Source organism: Physeter macrocephalus, chromosome 8, assembly GCF_002837175.3.
Source record: "Physeter macrocephalus isolate SW-GA chromosome 8, ASM283717v5, whole genome shotgun sequence".
NCBI classification, from domain to species: domain Eukaryota; kingdom Metazoa; phylum Chordata; class Mammalia; order Artiodactyla; family Physeteridae; genus Physeter; species Physeter macrocephalus.
In genome coordinates this window covers 22,037,692-22,056,752 of record NC_041221.1, presented here as the reverse complement: position 1 = coordinate 22,056,752, position 19,061 = coordinate 22,037,692, and the positions used below count along the sequence as shown (strand labels likewise).

At 37.7% G+C, this 19,061-nt stretch overlaps 1 protein-coding gene across 1 annotated transcript in view; it reads right to left on the bottom strand.

Annotated features, from left to right (window-relative positions):
* The window catches only part of ADCY2 (adenylate cyclase 2), a 438,072-nt gene that overhangs the window by 89,277 nt on the left and 329,734 nt on the right, over positions 1-19,061 (bottom strand). Inside the window, exons 13-14 of the mRNA XM_024121370.2 lie at positions 17,132-17,201; positions 14,428-14,525 (exon numbers count right to left, since the gene is read on the bottom strand). Coding sequence (XP_023977138.1) covers positions 14,428-14,525; positions 17,132-17,201 — 168 coding nt within the window. The remainder of the gene's footprint in view (positions 1-14,427; positions 14,526-17,131; positions 17,202-19,061) is intronic.

Genomic DNA, 19,061 nt, shown 5'->3' with positions numbered 1-19,061 from the left:
GTATGTGTAATCCTGGACAGCAGTTATTGTTATTACCTCATTTTACCAAAGAGAAACTGACGCCCAGAGAAGTTGAGAAACTTGCCTAAAGTTACACCCCTACCAAGTGGTAAGGGCAGGGTGCACACAGTTGATTAGTTTTCGAATCCACACAGTTGTATTCCTGACCCCCTCTCTGTTTTAAGGAGTAGACATGTCACATTTCTGTCATGTTTACTGGTTCAACTTTCCCGGAAAATTATCCATTTCATTAGATTTTTGAATATGAAATAATCTCCTTAATATTCTCTTAAAATTTTAGAAGTAGCCATATTTGAAGCGATTTCTTCTTGTCCTTAATGTTATTTTTCTTTTTCTCTCTAGATCAAACTTTTGAAGCTTTGCATGTTTGTTGAACTTCTCAAAGAATGAACTTTTGGTTTATAATTAAGGTCTATGCTTTCTGATCATTTTCTATGTTATTGGTTTCTGATTTAATTTAAAAAAATCCCTTCCTCCTTCTTTATTTAAACTTTCATTGTTCTTTTTCTTGATTGTCATTTACTGCCAATATTTTGTATTTTCTAATAAATGCATTTAAGGACATAAATATTCCTGTAATTACTGCTTTAGCCAAATCCCACAGTTTTTGATTTATAGCTACTCATTGCCATTATTTTCTAAAAAGCCTATAATTTCAATTTCCATTTCCTTTTAATGCAAGAGTAATTCCACAAGGAGATTATTTTTGGTCTGTCCTTGTTATTTCTAATTTCATTAGGTTTGATCAGAGATTGTGGTCTCTGTTATTTCTCCTTTGACAATTTCTTTTTCTTCTGTGATGTGATAAATACGTTTTATTTCTATTATGCCTTATGAATTTCTAAAAATGATATATATTTATATTCTCTTTTTGCTGGAAACAAAGCATGTTCTTTCAATACATCTATTGTCAGAGCCTGATGAGTTAGTTAGATCCCCAGTGGGCTGACTTATTGTCTCAATTTGGTCTGTCAATTTTAGAATGTATTGATATTTCCAACTAAGACTGTGGGTTTGTAAATACATCTGAACATTTTAATAGTATCTGTTTATTTCAGAGAGATGCTGGAGTGCATAAAGATTTATGATTCTTAACTTTTCTTGGTGATTGTACTGTAATATGCCTCTTTTTTTGATGCTAAATGCCTTTCACTTGAACTCTATATTGTCAGAAATTTATATTATTGCAGCTTTCCTATTTCTGTAAGCTGTTTCCTGAAATAACTCTTTTCCATCCTTTATTTCCAACATTTCTCTATCTTTTAATTTTAGCTAGATCTTTTAAAGGTGGCACAGAAGTGGCCTTTGGTTTGTAGCCTCAATCTTTGAGTGTCTTTCCAAGAATAGGACACTTTCATCCATTCACAATTATGAAATTTGTTAGTATTTGACCAGTTCTTTCTATCTTATTTTCTTAAAATGCTTGGTAAAATTCAAACAGAAATCACTTGAGTAAAAAAAAAAATTTAATACAGTTAATAGATAAATACCCATTTAAATTTTGATTACATACACGTCAGTTTTGATAAGTTGTATATTCAATGAATTTTCCCATTTTATCTAAATTGTAGATATTTTTGGCCTTGAGTAGTTCATAACATTCCATATTTATCCTGTTAAAATCTGTAGGATCTGTAGTAAATCCCACTTTATTCCTTATATTATTAGTTTGGGTGGTTTGTGATTACTGCTCTTTTTTTCTTGATCAGTCTTGCTAGTGGTTAGGCATTTAAAAAAATTTTTAAAGAATGAACTTTTAGCCAAAAGTTGGTTGTTTTTTCTGTTGGTTGTTTTCTGTTTTACTGCTCTCTTCTTTAGTATATATTCCCTTCTATTCACTGGATTTGCTCATCTTTTTCTGGCTTCCTATGTTGGAAATGTAAACAACTGATTTTAACTTTCTTTTTTTTCAAATATAAGTGTTTTAAAGCTCTCTACATCCTCTCTAAATTAGTGTTATAGATACATTCCACACATTTTACTTTGATATACCAAACATTTTCTACTTTGTCTTGATTTTTTTATTTGACTCATAGGTTATTCAGAAGTATGTAGTTTAACATCGAAATAGTTGGGATTATTTTTAGATATTCTATTGTTTTCAATTTCTAAGTTGGCGTTGGTGTAGTTAGGTATGTCTATAAGTTTTTCACCTTTTCATATTTATTTCAATCTTTTCAAATTTGTTGAGATGATTTTATTTTATATCTTGGTCAATGTTCCATGTACAGTTTAAAATAACATGTATTTTACTGTTGGACTTAGTGGTCTATGAATGCCAATTCATAGGTTGACAATCTTGCTCAGCTTTTCAATATCCTTATATATAGTAAGATATAAAAGGGATACTAAATATCTAAATCTGATTATTGATTTGTCTAATTCTCTCTCTTTTTTTTCAGGTGTTTTTCCTTTCAAGTATTTTATAGCTGTGTTTTAAGTATATGCCATTTAATGATTTTATGTTTTCTGACAAACTGAACTTTTCATCAATTTTCAGTGTTGCTCTTTATCTCTGTTAACATTTCTTGCCTTCAGGTCTACTTTGTCTGATACCAACATATGTACAGTAACTTTCTTATGCTTACTGTTTATATGATCTCTATTTTCCATCCTTTTAACTCTAACCTAACTTCCTTCTGTATTTAAAAAGCATCTCTTGTAGACAGTATGTGGCTTTGTCATGCTTTTATTTGGAGTGTTTAGTCCTTATACATTTAATAATAAACCTACCATATTACCATCTCTTGTCTATTGTCCTACTGCTTGGTTTGTATGGTGTGGTCCATTATATTTGCCGATATTCTTTATTTTAAATCTGCCAATTTACTATTTGTTTTCTATTTGTCTCGTGTCTTTTTGGTTCTGTTTCCCCCTTATTGCCGTTTTTCATTAATCTAATATTTTCATAGGACTTTAAATTTCTTCTATTGATTTTTTAGCTATACCTTTTTGTACTTTTTAGTGATTGCTCAAGAAATAAAATATACATGATTAATTTATCAGAAGTTACTTAGCATTAATATTGCATCACTTCGAAAATACATAAGGTCCTGACAACAATATAATCCCGCTCTTCTCTGCATCTTAATTCTTAGTGTAGTTATTATTTTTGCATTAAATGATCGGCAGTCTTTTGGAAAAAATAATACAATTTAAGGGTAGAGTCTTTTATACTCTTACATATTAAGCATGTTCTGCTCTTCATTCCCTCCTGTAGCTTCAAGTTTGCCTCTGGTATCATCTCAGTTCAGCCTGAAGAACTTCCATTAGCACTTCTTATAGGTTTGCTGGTGATGAATTCCTCTAGCTTTTGTTCATTTGCAAAATGTCTTTCATCTCATTTTTAAAAAAAGGAATATTTTTACTGAATATTTAATTCAGGATTGACTACGCTTATATCAGTGGTTCTGATAAGAAGTCAGCCAATATTTCCATCACTGATACCTTGTATGAAACGTCTGTTTTCCTCTGGCTTCATTTACAGTTTTTTTTTTCCTTCTTTTTTTCTTTGGCTTCAACAGTTTGAGTATAATACACCACATGTAGTGTTATTTATATTTATTCTCCTTGCTGTTCACAGAGGTTCTTGCCTTTGGAGGCTAATGTATTTCAACAAATATGGGAAAATTCATCACTAAGCGTGCTGGTAATTTCCTGTTTGTTTTCAAACACTTTTCCATTTCATCTCCTACAAACTCCATTTTCCAGACTCTTTGCCAACTGGTTCTAACAAGGTTTGGCCAATGGGAAGTAGCGGGGAATGACTGGAAGTGGGGAAGGAGGAAGCATGGTATCTCTCCTTACTCTCTATGTGGCAGTCATTCCCTGAATGGGCTGCAACTCCTGCTGTCTCTGAGGTTCCAGATCCCTGTTGGGGAAAAATCCTGCCTGGTCATGGTTCTAGCCTCTGCAGGCAAGTCCAGGATCCTGCATTTCTGGTGAAACCACGTCTCTCCTGTGTCCTTTCAAACCTAGGGTGGTAGCAGATTCCTCCCTTGCTCACCTCTTGGTTGCTTTGCCATCCCCTGTTTGGTTTCTCAGCTTTCCCCTCATTCTGTATGCAATTCACTTTATTAAATTCCCATGGTGAAATACCTGAGGCCATTTCTGTTTTCTTTACAGGACTCTAATCCATTAACTCAAGTTTTTTTTCTAGGTACTATGATAGCATTAGTGGTTAGATGGAAACTTAAGAATAATTAAAATGTTACTTCAACTTTCTTCCTTTTTCCTTTGAAAAAGAGCCAACCAATCAGTTTTAATTAGAAGTATGGAGACAATATCTACATATTCCATAGGATATGCCATAGCTGAATTTCCTTACGAATGGATAAGTGATAATGGATTATACTGGCCTTTAATTACAAAAATCTCAACAGATTTAATGACAATTATCACGGTTTAATCTATGTTCAAATCACATGACTTATTTTGTGAATCAGAATTTAAATAAAAGATTCATGGACTATAGTGAGTTTCATAGGCTCTTGTTTTCTAAAGTGCATTTCAATGTTTGTTGTTGGCAATAATTACTCCACCATGAAGATGCTTGATAGAAATCCTGGACGTTCTGGAATTGGGTCAAACAGCTGTATTAGAGCCCAAGAAAACAATAAGGGTGTTAAAATTTGACTCCATTTTATTTATTTATTTTATTTTTTATTTGTTTTGCGGTATGCGGACCTCTCACTGCTGTGGCCTCTCCCGTTGCAGAGCACAGGCTCTGGACGTGCAGGCTCAGCGGCCATGGCTCAAGGGCCCAGCCGCTCTGCGGCATGTGGGATCCTCCCGGACGGGGCACAAACCCGTGTCCCCTGCATCGGCAGGCAGACTCTCAACCACTGCGCCACCAGGGAAGCCCGACTCCCACATTTTGTAATAATCCACTGGATACAGTGAACAGTATCTGGTGATATTTTTTCCTTAATGTATCTGATGACCCCTACTTTGCTTCTTCTCAAACGTCAGAATCCATTAAAGGGGGATGAGAGGTAGATAAGGGAAAACAGTGGTCCTGATATGATGAACTATCTGCGTTTTGGTGGAATGGATGACAACTGCTCATTAAAGCAGGAATGAGTATTCTTAAAAGTATGTTATGACACAAACTATCAAACGTGACTCAATAAGAAACAGAAAATCTGAATAGGCCTATAAAAGTAAAGAAACTGAATTAGTAATTAAAACACAAAACAAAAATAAAAACTACTCACAAAGAAAAGCTCATGCACAGATGGCTTCATTGGCGAGTTCAACAAAACACTTAAGGAAGGATTAATACCACTTTTTCACAAACTCTTCCAGAAAATAAAGGGGACAGAACAGTTACTAAGTGGTTCTATGAGGCCAGTATCACTTTGATACTAATACCAGACGAGGACAGCACAAGAAAATGAAACTAGAGACCAATATCTCTTATGAATATAGATACAAAAATCCTTGTCAAAATATTAGCAAACTGAATCTAGTCACATATAAAAAGGATTATACACCGTGACCAAGTGGGATTTATCTGAGAAAGGCAAGGTTGGTTTAATATCTGAAAATCAATTAATGTGATACACTGTATTAATAGAATAAAGATAACCTACATGATCATCTCAATAGCTCAGTATAACAAAGTCCAACACCCTTTTATTATAAAAACACTCAACAGACTATAATCAAAGGGATTTCCTTTATCCTGATAAAAGGCATCTTTGAAAAACACAAGGTAACATCATACTTAACAATGAAAGACCGGATGCTTTCCTCCCAAGATCGTACGTGTGCCGTGGCTACTTCTATGGAATGTTATACTGGAGGTTCTAGCCAGGGAAATTCGGCAGGAAAGTGAAATAAAAGGCATTAGATTGGAGAGGAAGAAGTACAACTATCTCTCTGTGTAGTTGATATGATCTTGTACACAGCACATGATGTCACAACCTGAGATCCAGACCCAGGGTGGCTCACATTCTGGGTGACCTGCTCCACCGGGGTGGTCTGTCCAGTGCTCCAGTCCAGACATTGACATTCTTGTCTGGTTGAATGTAACTTTCATCCCAGAGAACAAGAACTACCCTAAGGCAAAGTCATGGTTGGTCAAAAGTTCTTAAATATAACCATTTATCCTGCCTGTTCTATCAAAAGCGTGTTCAGGCTCATTAAGCATGGATACAGTGAACAGTATCTGGTTGTTTGTGTAATGCGATCAATTTTAATTAACATTCCGGTTGCAAAGATGTTTTTGTTTTTTTTAAACAAACAGGCATAATTGATTTATATACTCACTGCAAAGCAAACTTGACTCTCCCCTGTCAGGAGGCAAGAAAAATTACACTTCTTAGTGATAATTTTTGACTTGGGCACTTTAATCCAGTGTATTGTTACAGTATATGGAAAAGGCTGATTTGAGACAAGGTCTTTGCTCCTTTTGTTTTTTTTTGCCAGTTAGCTTATTGCTTACAGGTGGTCCTGATGGAGATGCGGATGCACTTTTGCTGACAGGAAAAATGCGGCAGAGAGATACATCCTTCACCCAAAGTCTAAGAGTTATATTAATTATAAACCATTTCTATGGGTAAATAATGGTGTCTTTCTCTGGAATTCTGTTTATTGTAATGACTTTCGTATCCCTTCTCCCTCTGTGCCCGCAGCCTCCTCCCCCTGAGAATGATGTGGATTCTCTCATCAAAGCTCTGTTCGCGTCTGTTACATGGTATTTAGCTAGGATAATAAGAACCAAAGGAAAACAACCTTTTCTTTAACTATACGTTAGCATGAAATAATAAAAATCCCCCCCTCTTTAAGTGATAGGTGATAGAACCTCAAAATGACAGGTTCTTTGTTAAAAGAAAGAATCAAAGAATGAAAAGGAGAAAAGGCATTTAAATATTCATCACCATTACAGATTATTGCAGCCTTTCTCTGATAATAGGACTTAGCAGCTTTGAGATGTTCCGCCCACTTGAAAGTCCTGTGAGGCTGGAAAGGGAAAATGAGTTACATTTGGCAGAGTTAAGAGCTTCCACTTCATGCCAACAATAAGGGCTGAAGACCTGAATTTTCCAAAGGTCCGCGGTGTTCTCTTTCTACACTCGCCCCTTAGGTGAACTCATCACCTCCCAGGGATATAAATACTACCTACGCTCTGATTCTTCCAAATTATGACTCCAGCCCTGACTCCTTCCATGAACCGCTGGCTCACATACACCCTCCCCCCCACCCCAGCGTGAAGCCCCACCACCTGGACACACACATGCCTTTGATGCTCAGAGCTGAGCCTTTCATTCCATGCTCCTCTCTGACTTGTTCCTTCCCCTGGAGTCTCCCTCTCTGTAAACGGCTGCCCAATTTTTCCATGTGCTCAGGCCAAAAACAAAAAACAAAAAAAACCCCACAGAACCTAGCTTTCTCTTATTCTTCATCTCCAATCTAATAGCAAGACTTTCCTCATCACTCTTCATAACACATCTCAGAATTTGATCACTTTTTACACCTCCACTGCTACTCAAGTGCAAACCATCATCTTCCTTGGTCTTCCTATTCCCACCCTCTTCCTCTTCCAGAACAGCAAGAACAATACCCCAAGCACAGCACCAGCATGTCCTCAGCTGAGAACCTTCCAGGGATTCTCATCACATGCAGCATTCAATCCAAAGTTCTCCAGTAGCCTGTGAAGGTCACCACGACCTGCCCGTCTCACTGTTCCTGTGACCCCATCTCCATACGCTCTCAGGGTTCACTCTGCTCCTGCCATCCTGCCTCCTTGCTGGTCCTTGAACACACCTGTGACTTCCATCATCTAGAGTGTTCTTCTGCCAGATATCCATGTAATTCTCATTTCAATTCATTGAGACTTCGCTTCAATATCACTCAATCAGCGATGCCTTCCCTGACAGCCCTCATCTGAATGACCAACTCCCCTCACTCCATAGTAGCCTACTCTTTTAATTTTTCTTAAAGCTTATTACAACTGAATTAATATGTATTTGTTTATTACATTAGTGTTGTGCCTCCTAACAGAATGCAAGCTGTATGAGAGAAAGGACTTTTGGGGGGTTACTTACTCTGCTTTCCCAGCATCTCGAACTATGCTTGGTATATGGTAGCTTGATAAACAGCTGTAGAGTGATTCCACAAATGATGGACAGAATGTATGTATGAATTTCTCTTATGAATTTCTATTTTTATTACAAATGCTCAGAATATTGCCCAGATATAAAGTAAAAGTAAAATGACCTGTTTCATTGAGTAAAAACACATTCAGCTCCCTTTTTATTGTTATTGTCCTTCACATCTTACTGTATCAGTGACATACAGGTAACCACAACTAAAATCACCTTTCATTCCTGGAGAGATTACTGGTTTTCATGAAATCCATTTTCCCCTGATAATAGAATTTTCAGATGGGCACCCTGTTACACAGACTAAAGGCTACACATTCCAGCCTCCCTTGCAGCTAGGTTTGCACATGTGACTAAGACCTCAGTCTTGAGTTATAGACCAAAGTGTCATGAGGTAGTTTCTTGGAGGCGTCCGCAGAGACTCAGTTATAAATGCTTTTGCCTTCTGCTTCTGGGTCTGTTTCTCCATCTTGTTGCTCAGAATGTGGATGCTGCCGTCTTAGAAATGAAGATGAGGACCCAACTCTAGGGAAAGCAGAGCTGTGTGCTGGAGGGACCCAGGGCTCCCAAGGAATCTGAGGGACCTCGGGCCTTTGATTATGGGGAAGGAACAAAACTCCTGACTTATATTCAAGCTACTAACTGTGAGGCATTACCTTACTTTCAGATGACCTGAATCCAGAGTTGAATATTGTTCATCTCAGTAAAAGGTACCTGGTTCATTTATCTTGGACAGTGAGAATTATCTTGCTTCATTTTTTGCTTCCCTTCCTTTCCCTTCTCTTCCTTTCCCTTCTCTTCTCTTCCTTCTTTATTTTTTGCTTTGCCCAAAGATTCACATCCACTGCATCAAGGTACGCAGGGAGCAAATTACCTTCATGGTATCCAGTATGGGGGCCAACCAATTTGGTTGCCCACCAAAGCAAACTGCCTTCACAAAAGCTGTTCTCCATCATTTCTGTTTAGAAAACCAAGCCTTCTTTCAATGGACATGAACGATTCTACCTTTAAACTTTCTCCTATTTTTTTTCCCTTTTTGAAGATAACAAAATAAAAGCAACTCTTTTGAAATGATTATTAAATCATTAATGAGCATTGATTATTAACATGAGTAATAGAATGCGTATTAAAGAATCTCAGTGGAAATAATAGTTGTAAGACATTTAATATTGTAATTTGCTATTAATTTTCCTTAAGGAAAATGTCATTATTCTTCATTTTGCTTGGGTAATGACACATATGATATCTCACTGAACTTTATTAGAAAAAAATCATTCTTATTTTAATAATTGCCATGAATGGTTTAACATAATCTATTTAGTTTGGCAAACAATATGAATGAAACTACTAAAAAATGTAAAAATTCACGCTTGCTCATTTCTGGTCTTTGAAGGTAGCTCACATTTCTGATAAAGTTATAGTACAAGGCTAACAGAAGTGAGAGAGCAACTCCCAAAAGACGGGCCAACTAATAATTTAATTACATCTGCTCAAATCCTGAGACTAGAGCCAGATTTGAAAATTATGGGCCCAAAAGGGATGATGTAAGGCCCCCTTTCAGGGAAACACTTCCCCTTTCTGGTCCTTTCAAGGTCATAAGTTCCTCCTTAGTTATTCATTCACTCACTATTTATTCATTTATTCACTCATTTAATCATTTCTCTCCTTCCCCGCCCCCCCCAAAACATGAAGCAGTTTACCAAAAGAACAAACAAAATAAAACTGTACTTCAGCATATTTAAAAACAAGTGAGGGCATATTAGAAAAAGTGAGACGCACCATTATCTCAATAAACATGCTTCATAAAATATAACAGAATTATTATTTTTAAATGGATGCACTCAGAGCAAGGAAGAGAACACAGTAGACACACAGAGCGTATTCAAAGCAGAATGCCAAGAGGCACTGAAGCTAAATGGCCCAGGAGGCACCAGGCATGATACACGCCATGGAGTGAATGTGAGATTTAATGTCAGTACAAGGTTGGTGATGCTCACAGGACTTTCTCAATGGAAAACTAGAACTGAGCTCTTGAATAAAGTCAGAAGGCATGAAGGGCTGTCCTATCAGGAAACAGGAAACATAAAAACTATGCCCAACAGCCTGGTAATTTTCAGGGATGCCAAGTATCTATGTAGGGTCATAAGTGGAAAAGGAATAATCTTTGACGACTGAGATCCCCAATCTTGATCCACGTTAAGGGGCTAATCAAACTCACAGGACCTAAGTATTTTTTAAAAATACTGTGGCTTGAACTGGTGAACCCCAGAGGTCCTGGCAGAGATACAGTGAAAGCTATATCATAGTGATGCCTTCAGAACTCAGAACACATGAGATCACCATGGACCTAAACCCTTGCTTTGAGGAACTCACAGGTGAAATTACAGATAATACAAGGAGACACATGACCACAAAAGAGACAAGAGTGAGAGTAAATAACAGAATTCATGCACGTATGAACCATAAATAACAGAAGGAAACGAGTAATATTTTCATACAACATGTTTAAAATCTGAAAATAAATGGAAAAAAATGAAAAGCATAGGCAAAATAGAGAATTATAAGAAAAATTCAGATAAAAAGTAGACTTCTTAGATATGAAAAAGTGATCTTTCAAATTATAAACTCATTGTGGATGAGGAATTCACCAGAATGCAGCACAAAGAATTAAAGAGGTGGCAACTTTGAGGAAAAATTACAGGACCTGCAGGATAGAACGAACAGCACAATGTACAATTAATAAGAGTTCTAGGAGGAAAGGACAGAGAAAAGAGAGAAGCAATATGTGAGGTGAAACAGGCAGTGAATTGCTAAGAACTAAGGAAAGACAAGAATCCTCAGACTCAACAAAAATCACAACTAGTCACGTAGGGAAATAAGAACAAGTGCATATCTAGAAACAATATAGTAAAAATCCTGCCCCGCCCCCCCAAAAAAAGCTGAAAAGCATACAAATAGGAAAGACCGATTACTTACAAAGGAATGTAATGGGATTGACAGAAGACATTTCCTTAGCAACAAGAGAAGCTGAAATTCAATGTAATAATATCATCAAGATACTAAGGGAAAATAAGAATTTTACACCCAAACTATTATTCAAGGGAAAATTGAAATAAATCAGCTAGAGATATTTTAATACAAACAAAAAAAGGAGCTATTGCTACTCACAGATACTAACTAAAAGAACTAATAAATGATACACATCAGCAAGAAGGAGAATAAACTTGTAGGAAGAAATAATTTTTACAAAGCACTGATGAACAAATAAAATGATAAAGAATGTGAGTAAGTCTAAATAAATATTGACTGTAATTACCATCTGGAACTAAAATCCTAAGAAATAATTACATAGAAGAGACATAATGATTAACTTTATAATTTATTAAATTAAGAATATGTGTTAAAATTTCAATGGTAATCATTGAAAGAAAATATATAGGATCCCCCTTCTCTCCCCCCTGCTCTATATATATAGTAAAGGAAAAATAAGAATAAAGAAAACTTGATCAATCCTTTAGAGGTTAAGAAGATGGGAGATTTGGGGCATGGGGAAAACCAAAGAAAAGCAAAGTCAATGAAACATAAAATAAGAGAGTAGAAGTGGCTCCACACGCATCAATAAAAGAATCAAAATACAAATGGAATAAAGTCACATTAATATACAAAAAGATATCAGATTGAATAAACAAAAAATCCCCATAATAATAGATACCGTTTACAGGAAGCATACCCAACCAATAATGTCCCCAAGAGCACAGAAACTTATATATAGTCAGTATGACACAGGCTCAACATTTGTGAAATCTGGATTGTGTACAAATGCATATTTATTATATTATGCTCTGTACTTTTCTGTATCTTTGAAATATTTCAGAGCAAGAATTTTTAAAAAGAAAAAAAGAAAAATTAGGACATTAACGTGAAAGAAAAATGAAGGAAAAAGACTATACTATACTATACTACACTATACTATACTATACTATACTGTGAGGCCGGTATAGAAAGTGCAGGTCTAGGGCTTCCCTGGTGGCGCAGCGGTTGAGAATCTGCCTGCTAATGCGGGGGACACGGGTTCGAGCCCTGGTCTGGGAAGATCCCACGTGCCGCGGAGCAGCTAGGCCCGTGAGCCACAACTACTGAGCCTGCGCATCTGGAGCCTGTGCTCCGCAACGAGAGAGGCCACGACAAAAAGAAAGCGCAGGTCTAAGGTCTCCATGAAAGGCATCCGCAGACCTTACTCTGCGCCTTGTAACTGCCAACACAGAGAGGGAAATGTGACCCGTACCTATTTCACAACACTCATGCTCAGAATCCAACTTGTTGCTCAAGAGAAACACAATAATTGGTAATGATGCCTGAGGGAATGAACTTCGATGGGTTCTCATAAAACAACACAACAGAAAAGAGACAAAAAAAAATAAAAGCGAAGACGGAAAAGACACCAACTTGATTTTTTTTAAAGTGTAATTCTGTGGAATGTTTTTCCTGATCCCCAGAAGTCCTTTTGTCTTCTTTGGCATCGTCTTTCATAACGCTCTGGTCACTTTCTCCCCTCCCAAACAGTAGGTGATGAACCCTGTCTTAAATGTGATGTAGAAAATATGAAAATACTCATCCAATAGGAAGATGTAGAAAAATGAATGAAAGTCTCTACTTTAGAGTATAAATAAGGGCTCATTCCCCTTGGTAACACTTGTTTCAACTACATCACTTTTTACATGCCCTTCGGCTTTACTACTCAATAAGCCTTGCCTGTGCAGGAACAGCTGTTTCTCTCCTGCACCATGTGGCAGAGGCCTGGAACTTAGAAGAAGCTTAATTGTTAACATTTTTGTTTTCATTGGGAAACTGACAGGTTGACCTTGGCAAATTTCACCGAAGACTGTGTGAGTCTAGAGGAAGAACTCATTTATGGGGGGAAAGGGGAGGAAGCGGAGGGGGGGGTGGCGGCGGCCAGTAGGAACCTCTTCTAAAAGGGGGCAGGTAGCTTTGGGATTGTACATGTATGAATAATACGAGCACTTGTTATTAATCTTTAAATGCCTTGGTACTGGCTAGTTGTCCAGAAGAACATCCCTTGGGGTGTGGAGGGAAAGGCAGACCATTTCTTTCTAGTTTGCTCAGCAACTTCATGAGGCCAACTCTAACCCAGCCTCAGCAATTCAGGTTGCCCACAAATGCTGGCTGCACAGCTGAAGTTAAATGCAATAATACAACTAACTCCAACGAGATTGAAACTGGTCGCTGTGGCCTTTACAGAAGAGGTAATGCTGAGTGGAAAGAAAATTTTTCTTAAATTTCTTTCTTATCCCCAATTATTAAAAGAAGGACAAGCATTTTTTTTTTTAGATTGTATGATGAGAAAAATATCCGTTTCTTTAAAGAAAGTCAGTTGACTTACATTCCACTCCTTAATAAGGTATAAGAGAACGTCTACCTAGGAATCATGGAGTGATTGGGTTTTCACCAGTAGGAGGAAAAATGTGAAAGTGTGAAATCTGGCTACCCAGTTCTCTGTACCCAGGTCTCTCCTGGGAGGGGCAAGCTGGACAGTGACTCATAACACTCAGAGATGGAGGAGAGGGTGGGCTTCAGGGAGAAGAACATGAAATCAGAATGGAGGGGTGGGCAAAGTAAGCCCAGAGCAGGTTTTGTCCTTTCAATACATCATAATGTTGTTTGTTTATTAGAAACCACATCTGGTGATTTTGCTCTTTCTGGGTAAATTTATTGGGTTACATTTCTCAGACATGAGCATCAGAATAATATGGAGGGCTTCCCTGGTGGCGCAGTGGTTGAGAGTCCGCCCGCCGATGCAGGGGACGCGGGTTCGTGCCCCGGTCCGGGAAGATCCCACATACCGTGGAGCGGCTGGGCCCGTGAGCCGTGGCCGCTGGGCCTGCGCGTCCGGAGCCTGTGCTCCGCGACGGGAGAGACCACAACAGTGAGAGGCCCGCGTACCGCAAAAAAAAAAAAAAAAAAAAAAAAGAATAATATGGGAATCAAAGTAAAATGGTTAAATTTATTTTTTAAAAAATCCCTAGAAGGTCAATCAACATGTCCACTTTGAAAATTCAAAATTACTAAAACTGAGTAAGACACGGGGGCCACTTAGCTTCACAGAGCCTGAAATCACCTCCCCTGCCCGCCGTCCTCTCCCCACCCTGCCTGCCGCCCGCCCATCTTACATAAGCGCTCCGCTGGAAACTGTGCATCCTCTCATAACCCTTAGTATAACTTGAGTCCAGCAGAAATACACACCCAGTGAGAATCACAACGTAGAACCGTATGTACTTACTTGGGTAAGACCAGGATCTGCACGATGAAGATGCAGAAGAATATGAGGCAAGCGCAGGTCACGTAATACTTGAAGGCTGGCAGTGCAGTGGCTCGGTACTAAGGGGAGAAAAGAAACCAGGAATGACAAGTTCTCTGAGAGAAGGGCTGGAACAGTCATCCAGCAGGTACATCTAACTGTACCTGGTTCATACATCACACTCGTCCCCTGCAGCCTGTGGAAAAAAAACCACCTAAGGACAATGGCTGTTCACCTCTGGCAACGAGAGCTTCCTCCCTCCAAATGAGCTGTGAAAGGGTGACTTCAAAGACCATGACTTTGTGAGTCGACCTGTTCAGAAACCCACGCAGAGGCAATGGAATCCCTCCAGCAAGGAGACAGGGCACCTGGCCAGAAAGACGCGTGAGTGACCTGAATGCACCAATGAAGTGTGCAGGTGTCCTGCTTCCCTTGTGGGTCTAAGGTCTGAGATTGCGTGTGGAAAGCAACTGACTTTTCACATAGCCATATTTTGCTTTTGAAGAGTACTGAGGAAATTGCAATATTCTCATTTTATTTATTTGCTTTAGCATTTTATTTTATTATTGAGAGGTGGTGAGTGAAATTACACGACAGAAGACCAGCAGGCTCTGTCCTCTACGAACATCTGTTTGCCTGTCTGGGCCTGGCTGTTGGACTCTTTCTACTTGCCCAGCATAATCAGCAGTTTTCCTATGGCTTTCCATAACATCCAGGATCATAAACTGACCAGTGTAGCTGCCCGCCTGGGGCTGCCCTTCTTGGCTTATGCAGGAAAAGCCAGCCAACGCTGCACTCATGATGCTAATAGTCTGCCACATGTCCCCTTGACTCTGGTGATGGTGTGCCGGGCACTCTCAAGGCTTTCTGCGGACTAATTCATTTAATTCTCACAACAACTGCGTGAGGCAGGAACTATTGCTGTCTCTAGTTTTGTATGAAAAAAACTTTGGACCAGAACAACTCATTAACATTCTTTGAAACACACAGCACATGGTGCAACCAGAATCTTCACCCCGCTGGACTGGCTCCCGAACCCAGGCTTCCAACCACGAGGCACTATTGCCTCTCAAACAAGGGTTCTATGATAAAATTAAAGGAAATAACGTTTTTGTGGCAATGCTACTGAAGCCTCCTGACAATGCCGGCAGGTTGCAGGAGTGTATCTGCACAAACTGTGTCCCAAGTTATGGGAAGTTAGGTATGTATTTCTCGGGTTTAGCCTCTGGAATTTTGGTGCAGATGATGGACCTCTGGGTGGTCTGGCTTCTCTTCCTCTATGTCTTGCTGCCTTTTACCCCTCCTGCTGGCCTGAAGAGCGGGTTGGGAATAGGAGGCCAAAAAGTGAGCTTAAATCTCAATGCTGTCTAAAGTCTGCCTCTGCAAATATGTACACGTGGGGAATGTCAGCAAAAGCTGCATGTTTTAATAATGATCGTTTTCTGTTTACTAGAATATTTCTTTGGTGACTTTTGTGACTTCATAGCCAGGATAATTTACAATGCTGATGAAGAAGCTCTGCTAGCGTAATTGCTGAAATGTGATTATATTTTATGCACTCAGTTATGTCCTCATTTTCTGTGCTTTGTGCAGAGACGTGACTTGGAATTTCCTTGTGGTATTAATCAAGGAAAAGGACTTCTATCAGGAAGGAAATAATTTAACATTTAAACAGTAAGTAGTCGTTAGTGTCTAAGTTGTTCGATAATAATAATAATAATAAAAAATTGTATCAAACATCAATTTGGTAAACTCTCTGCAGTCGAAGTCCCTGACTTAGAAGTAGAAAATTGATCTTCTTGATCACTAACTAGTACAAAAGAAAGCTTTGGTGTAATTGTAAAATCCAACCTTGATGAGTTTTGGAAAGAATTTTGATATTTTCTATGTCCGTTCAATATCCATAAAACAATGAACTGAATTTTCTCAACAGAGTTTTAATACCTGTGCTGTGACTGTTGCCATTAACATAGTAGCTTTTGTTCAAACTAAGACTGTAATTATACAGTTAGATGGTGCAAATTACCTCTAACCTGCTCTTTTTCTACATCAACACGAAAAAAAAGGCAAATGAATACGGCCAACCTAGAACAGTTGTCCTTTCTGCAATAATTACTTAATTCATTTTAGCAAATCCTGGTCAAGCTTGACATGTACAAATTAAATGTCTGGTTATTTATTCGTGCCTGAAATAGCTCTACTTTAGGAGTTAAAATGTGAAAGTATTTAGATGCAACAAAACTTAAAAGTTTCTAACTCTCCCAAACAGGGGTTGAATGTAAATCTCATATTTTTATCAAAAAGTTAAAATAATTTGTGTAAAGACACTGTAAATTTGTCAGAAAGGATTTTGCTTTCTTTTAAAAACTTTTCTAAGAAAATTTCTCACTGAGAAAGCAAGATATTAACTTCTTCCCTTTCCCTTAGCTTCACATCCCACAGACATCATTTGCTAACAGGAGCGTTGAAAGAGGTGACTAGTCAAAGACAGAAACCTGGTAACCAGAAATGTGGTAAAACAATATATGCCTGGAAGAACCACAGGAAAAGCTAGAAAGAAATCAGATATGGTTAGGGGCAGTTTAAATGTTGCATGTAAAATGCTATGAATACAATTTCATGATGGGATTTTAAAAAAACTAATATTTTGGAAAAATGATTGATTTTGAAGAAAAAAATAGCTTACTTCTTTTTCTAGTATTTTATTGTAGAAAAGCAATGAGATTCTCTGAATGTCTTCAGACTTGAGCCATTGCCTGGAAATAAAAAGGACAGACACATCATAAAACCAAACCTCCGACCAAACATCTGGAACTATTTTTTAAAAAGGACTTGCATTTTTCTTTCTTCATAATGCCAAGTATGGAATCTAGGTTTGCTAACAGGATACGCAAATATAATATGCTTATTCACACATTGCTCGCTTTGAAAATTCTATATTACAAACCAACTGCCAAACCAAATTGAAACTCAAGTTATTCAACTTAAATAATTAGGGAGATAAGTCATCAGAAGGACTCAAGTATGTCAATAAATTTATTCCCTGATGTCTTACTGAAACCACATGGTACTTTCATCTCCTAAAGGATCTGGTTCAGAGAGAAGCACCATTTTTCTTAGCTTATAGCAAGCAACACATCACAGAGCATCAGAAATATTTAGAGTGGCTTCCAGATGTAGGCAAGATTTGACTCCTTTCACACTTCCTAAAAATACTCTCATTGTCATGCTTTTCATTTCTATAAAGTAAAAAAAAAGTCATGCTTGAATACAGATTTCAAAAAATGGGTACAAATACTAATATAAGAAGCAATCAGGTCATACCTCTAACATAGTACATTGATGCCAACATAAACACACACATACATAATACAAATATACCTCTCAGATGTTGAAAAATAAAAGGCATGTGGAAGTAACATTCTTACACATTGATTACCTTTCAGAAATCTGTTTTGGGAAAGCAGTTGAGATAGAGAAAGACCTTAAAGACAAAACGCTTCTTCACTACAACAGTGTGTATAATCGCAGGTTAAACGGCCACCCTGGGTGTATGACCCAGCAAGCTGGGCATATGATGCCCGGTACAGTCACACATTTTGCAATAAAATAAACACACAGTTTATGAAATAAAGCTAAGCAAACAGAAAGATAACACATTCTTATAGTCAGGAGTACAAAAATGTAAGAAAAAATTGAAATGCATCAAGAAAAATACCTAGAGATAAACGCGAACAAAATAAATTACCATCTAGGTTAAGTCGCTACACTGAGGAATTTTTATTTCTACTTTCTGATTTGTTAAAAATCAAGACTTTTATAATTAAAATATATAATTACCTGAATTGCATATGTATATGCATGTAGTATTTATGCATAAATGCTTGCATATTTATGTATATATTTCCAAGTGTATATAACTATGTATCTACATCTACATTTATAGCTATACTTATATATCTGTATATAGGCAGAGAGAGTATATATATATATATACTTCTAGAGATAAAATGTTATACCTGTGAAAACAACGATCAATTCCCAAGAATTCCTAAATATAGTACTTTTCCAACCCATTGGTCATATCTCTATGGATTTTGACTACCCGCAACATATTTGGGAGATAAAGACAAATGGAGAAGGCCTTTGATGACGATCCAGGAATAAAGACCAAGTGAACTGTCACACATTATCCCATAATCAACAGGGTCATTCACCTCCTGATTTCAGACTCAGGTCGAAATGTACACTGAGGTTTCACATTAGGGTTGACCCAGTTAACCCAGGAGACCGGCATATTTGAGGAGGAACATCTCCAGGGCTACCTGGACAGCCATGTGCCTGCAACATCTGGACAGTTCTGAAGACGCTCACAGCACACGCACCACGATGAACTTGAGTTTCCCAGGAGACTAAACCACAGACAGTGCAATTTCAACAGAAGTCAGTCATGTATTCTAGAATGCTTGCCATTAAAAGTGAGAACTTTAAAAATACTTATAGATTCAAGGTTATAAGCTTTAGGTATCAGGAAAATAAATTTTTTTTGGATATTATGACTGCCCCAGCTGCAGAGATAGGTTATTGTTCTGTTTTTTTTTTTTTTTTTTTTTTTT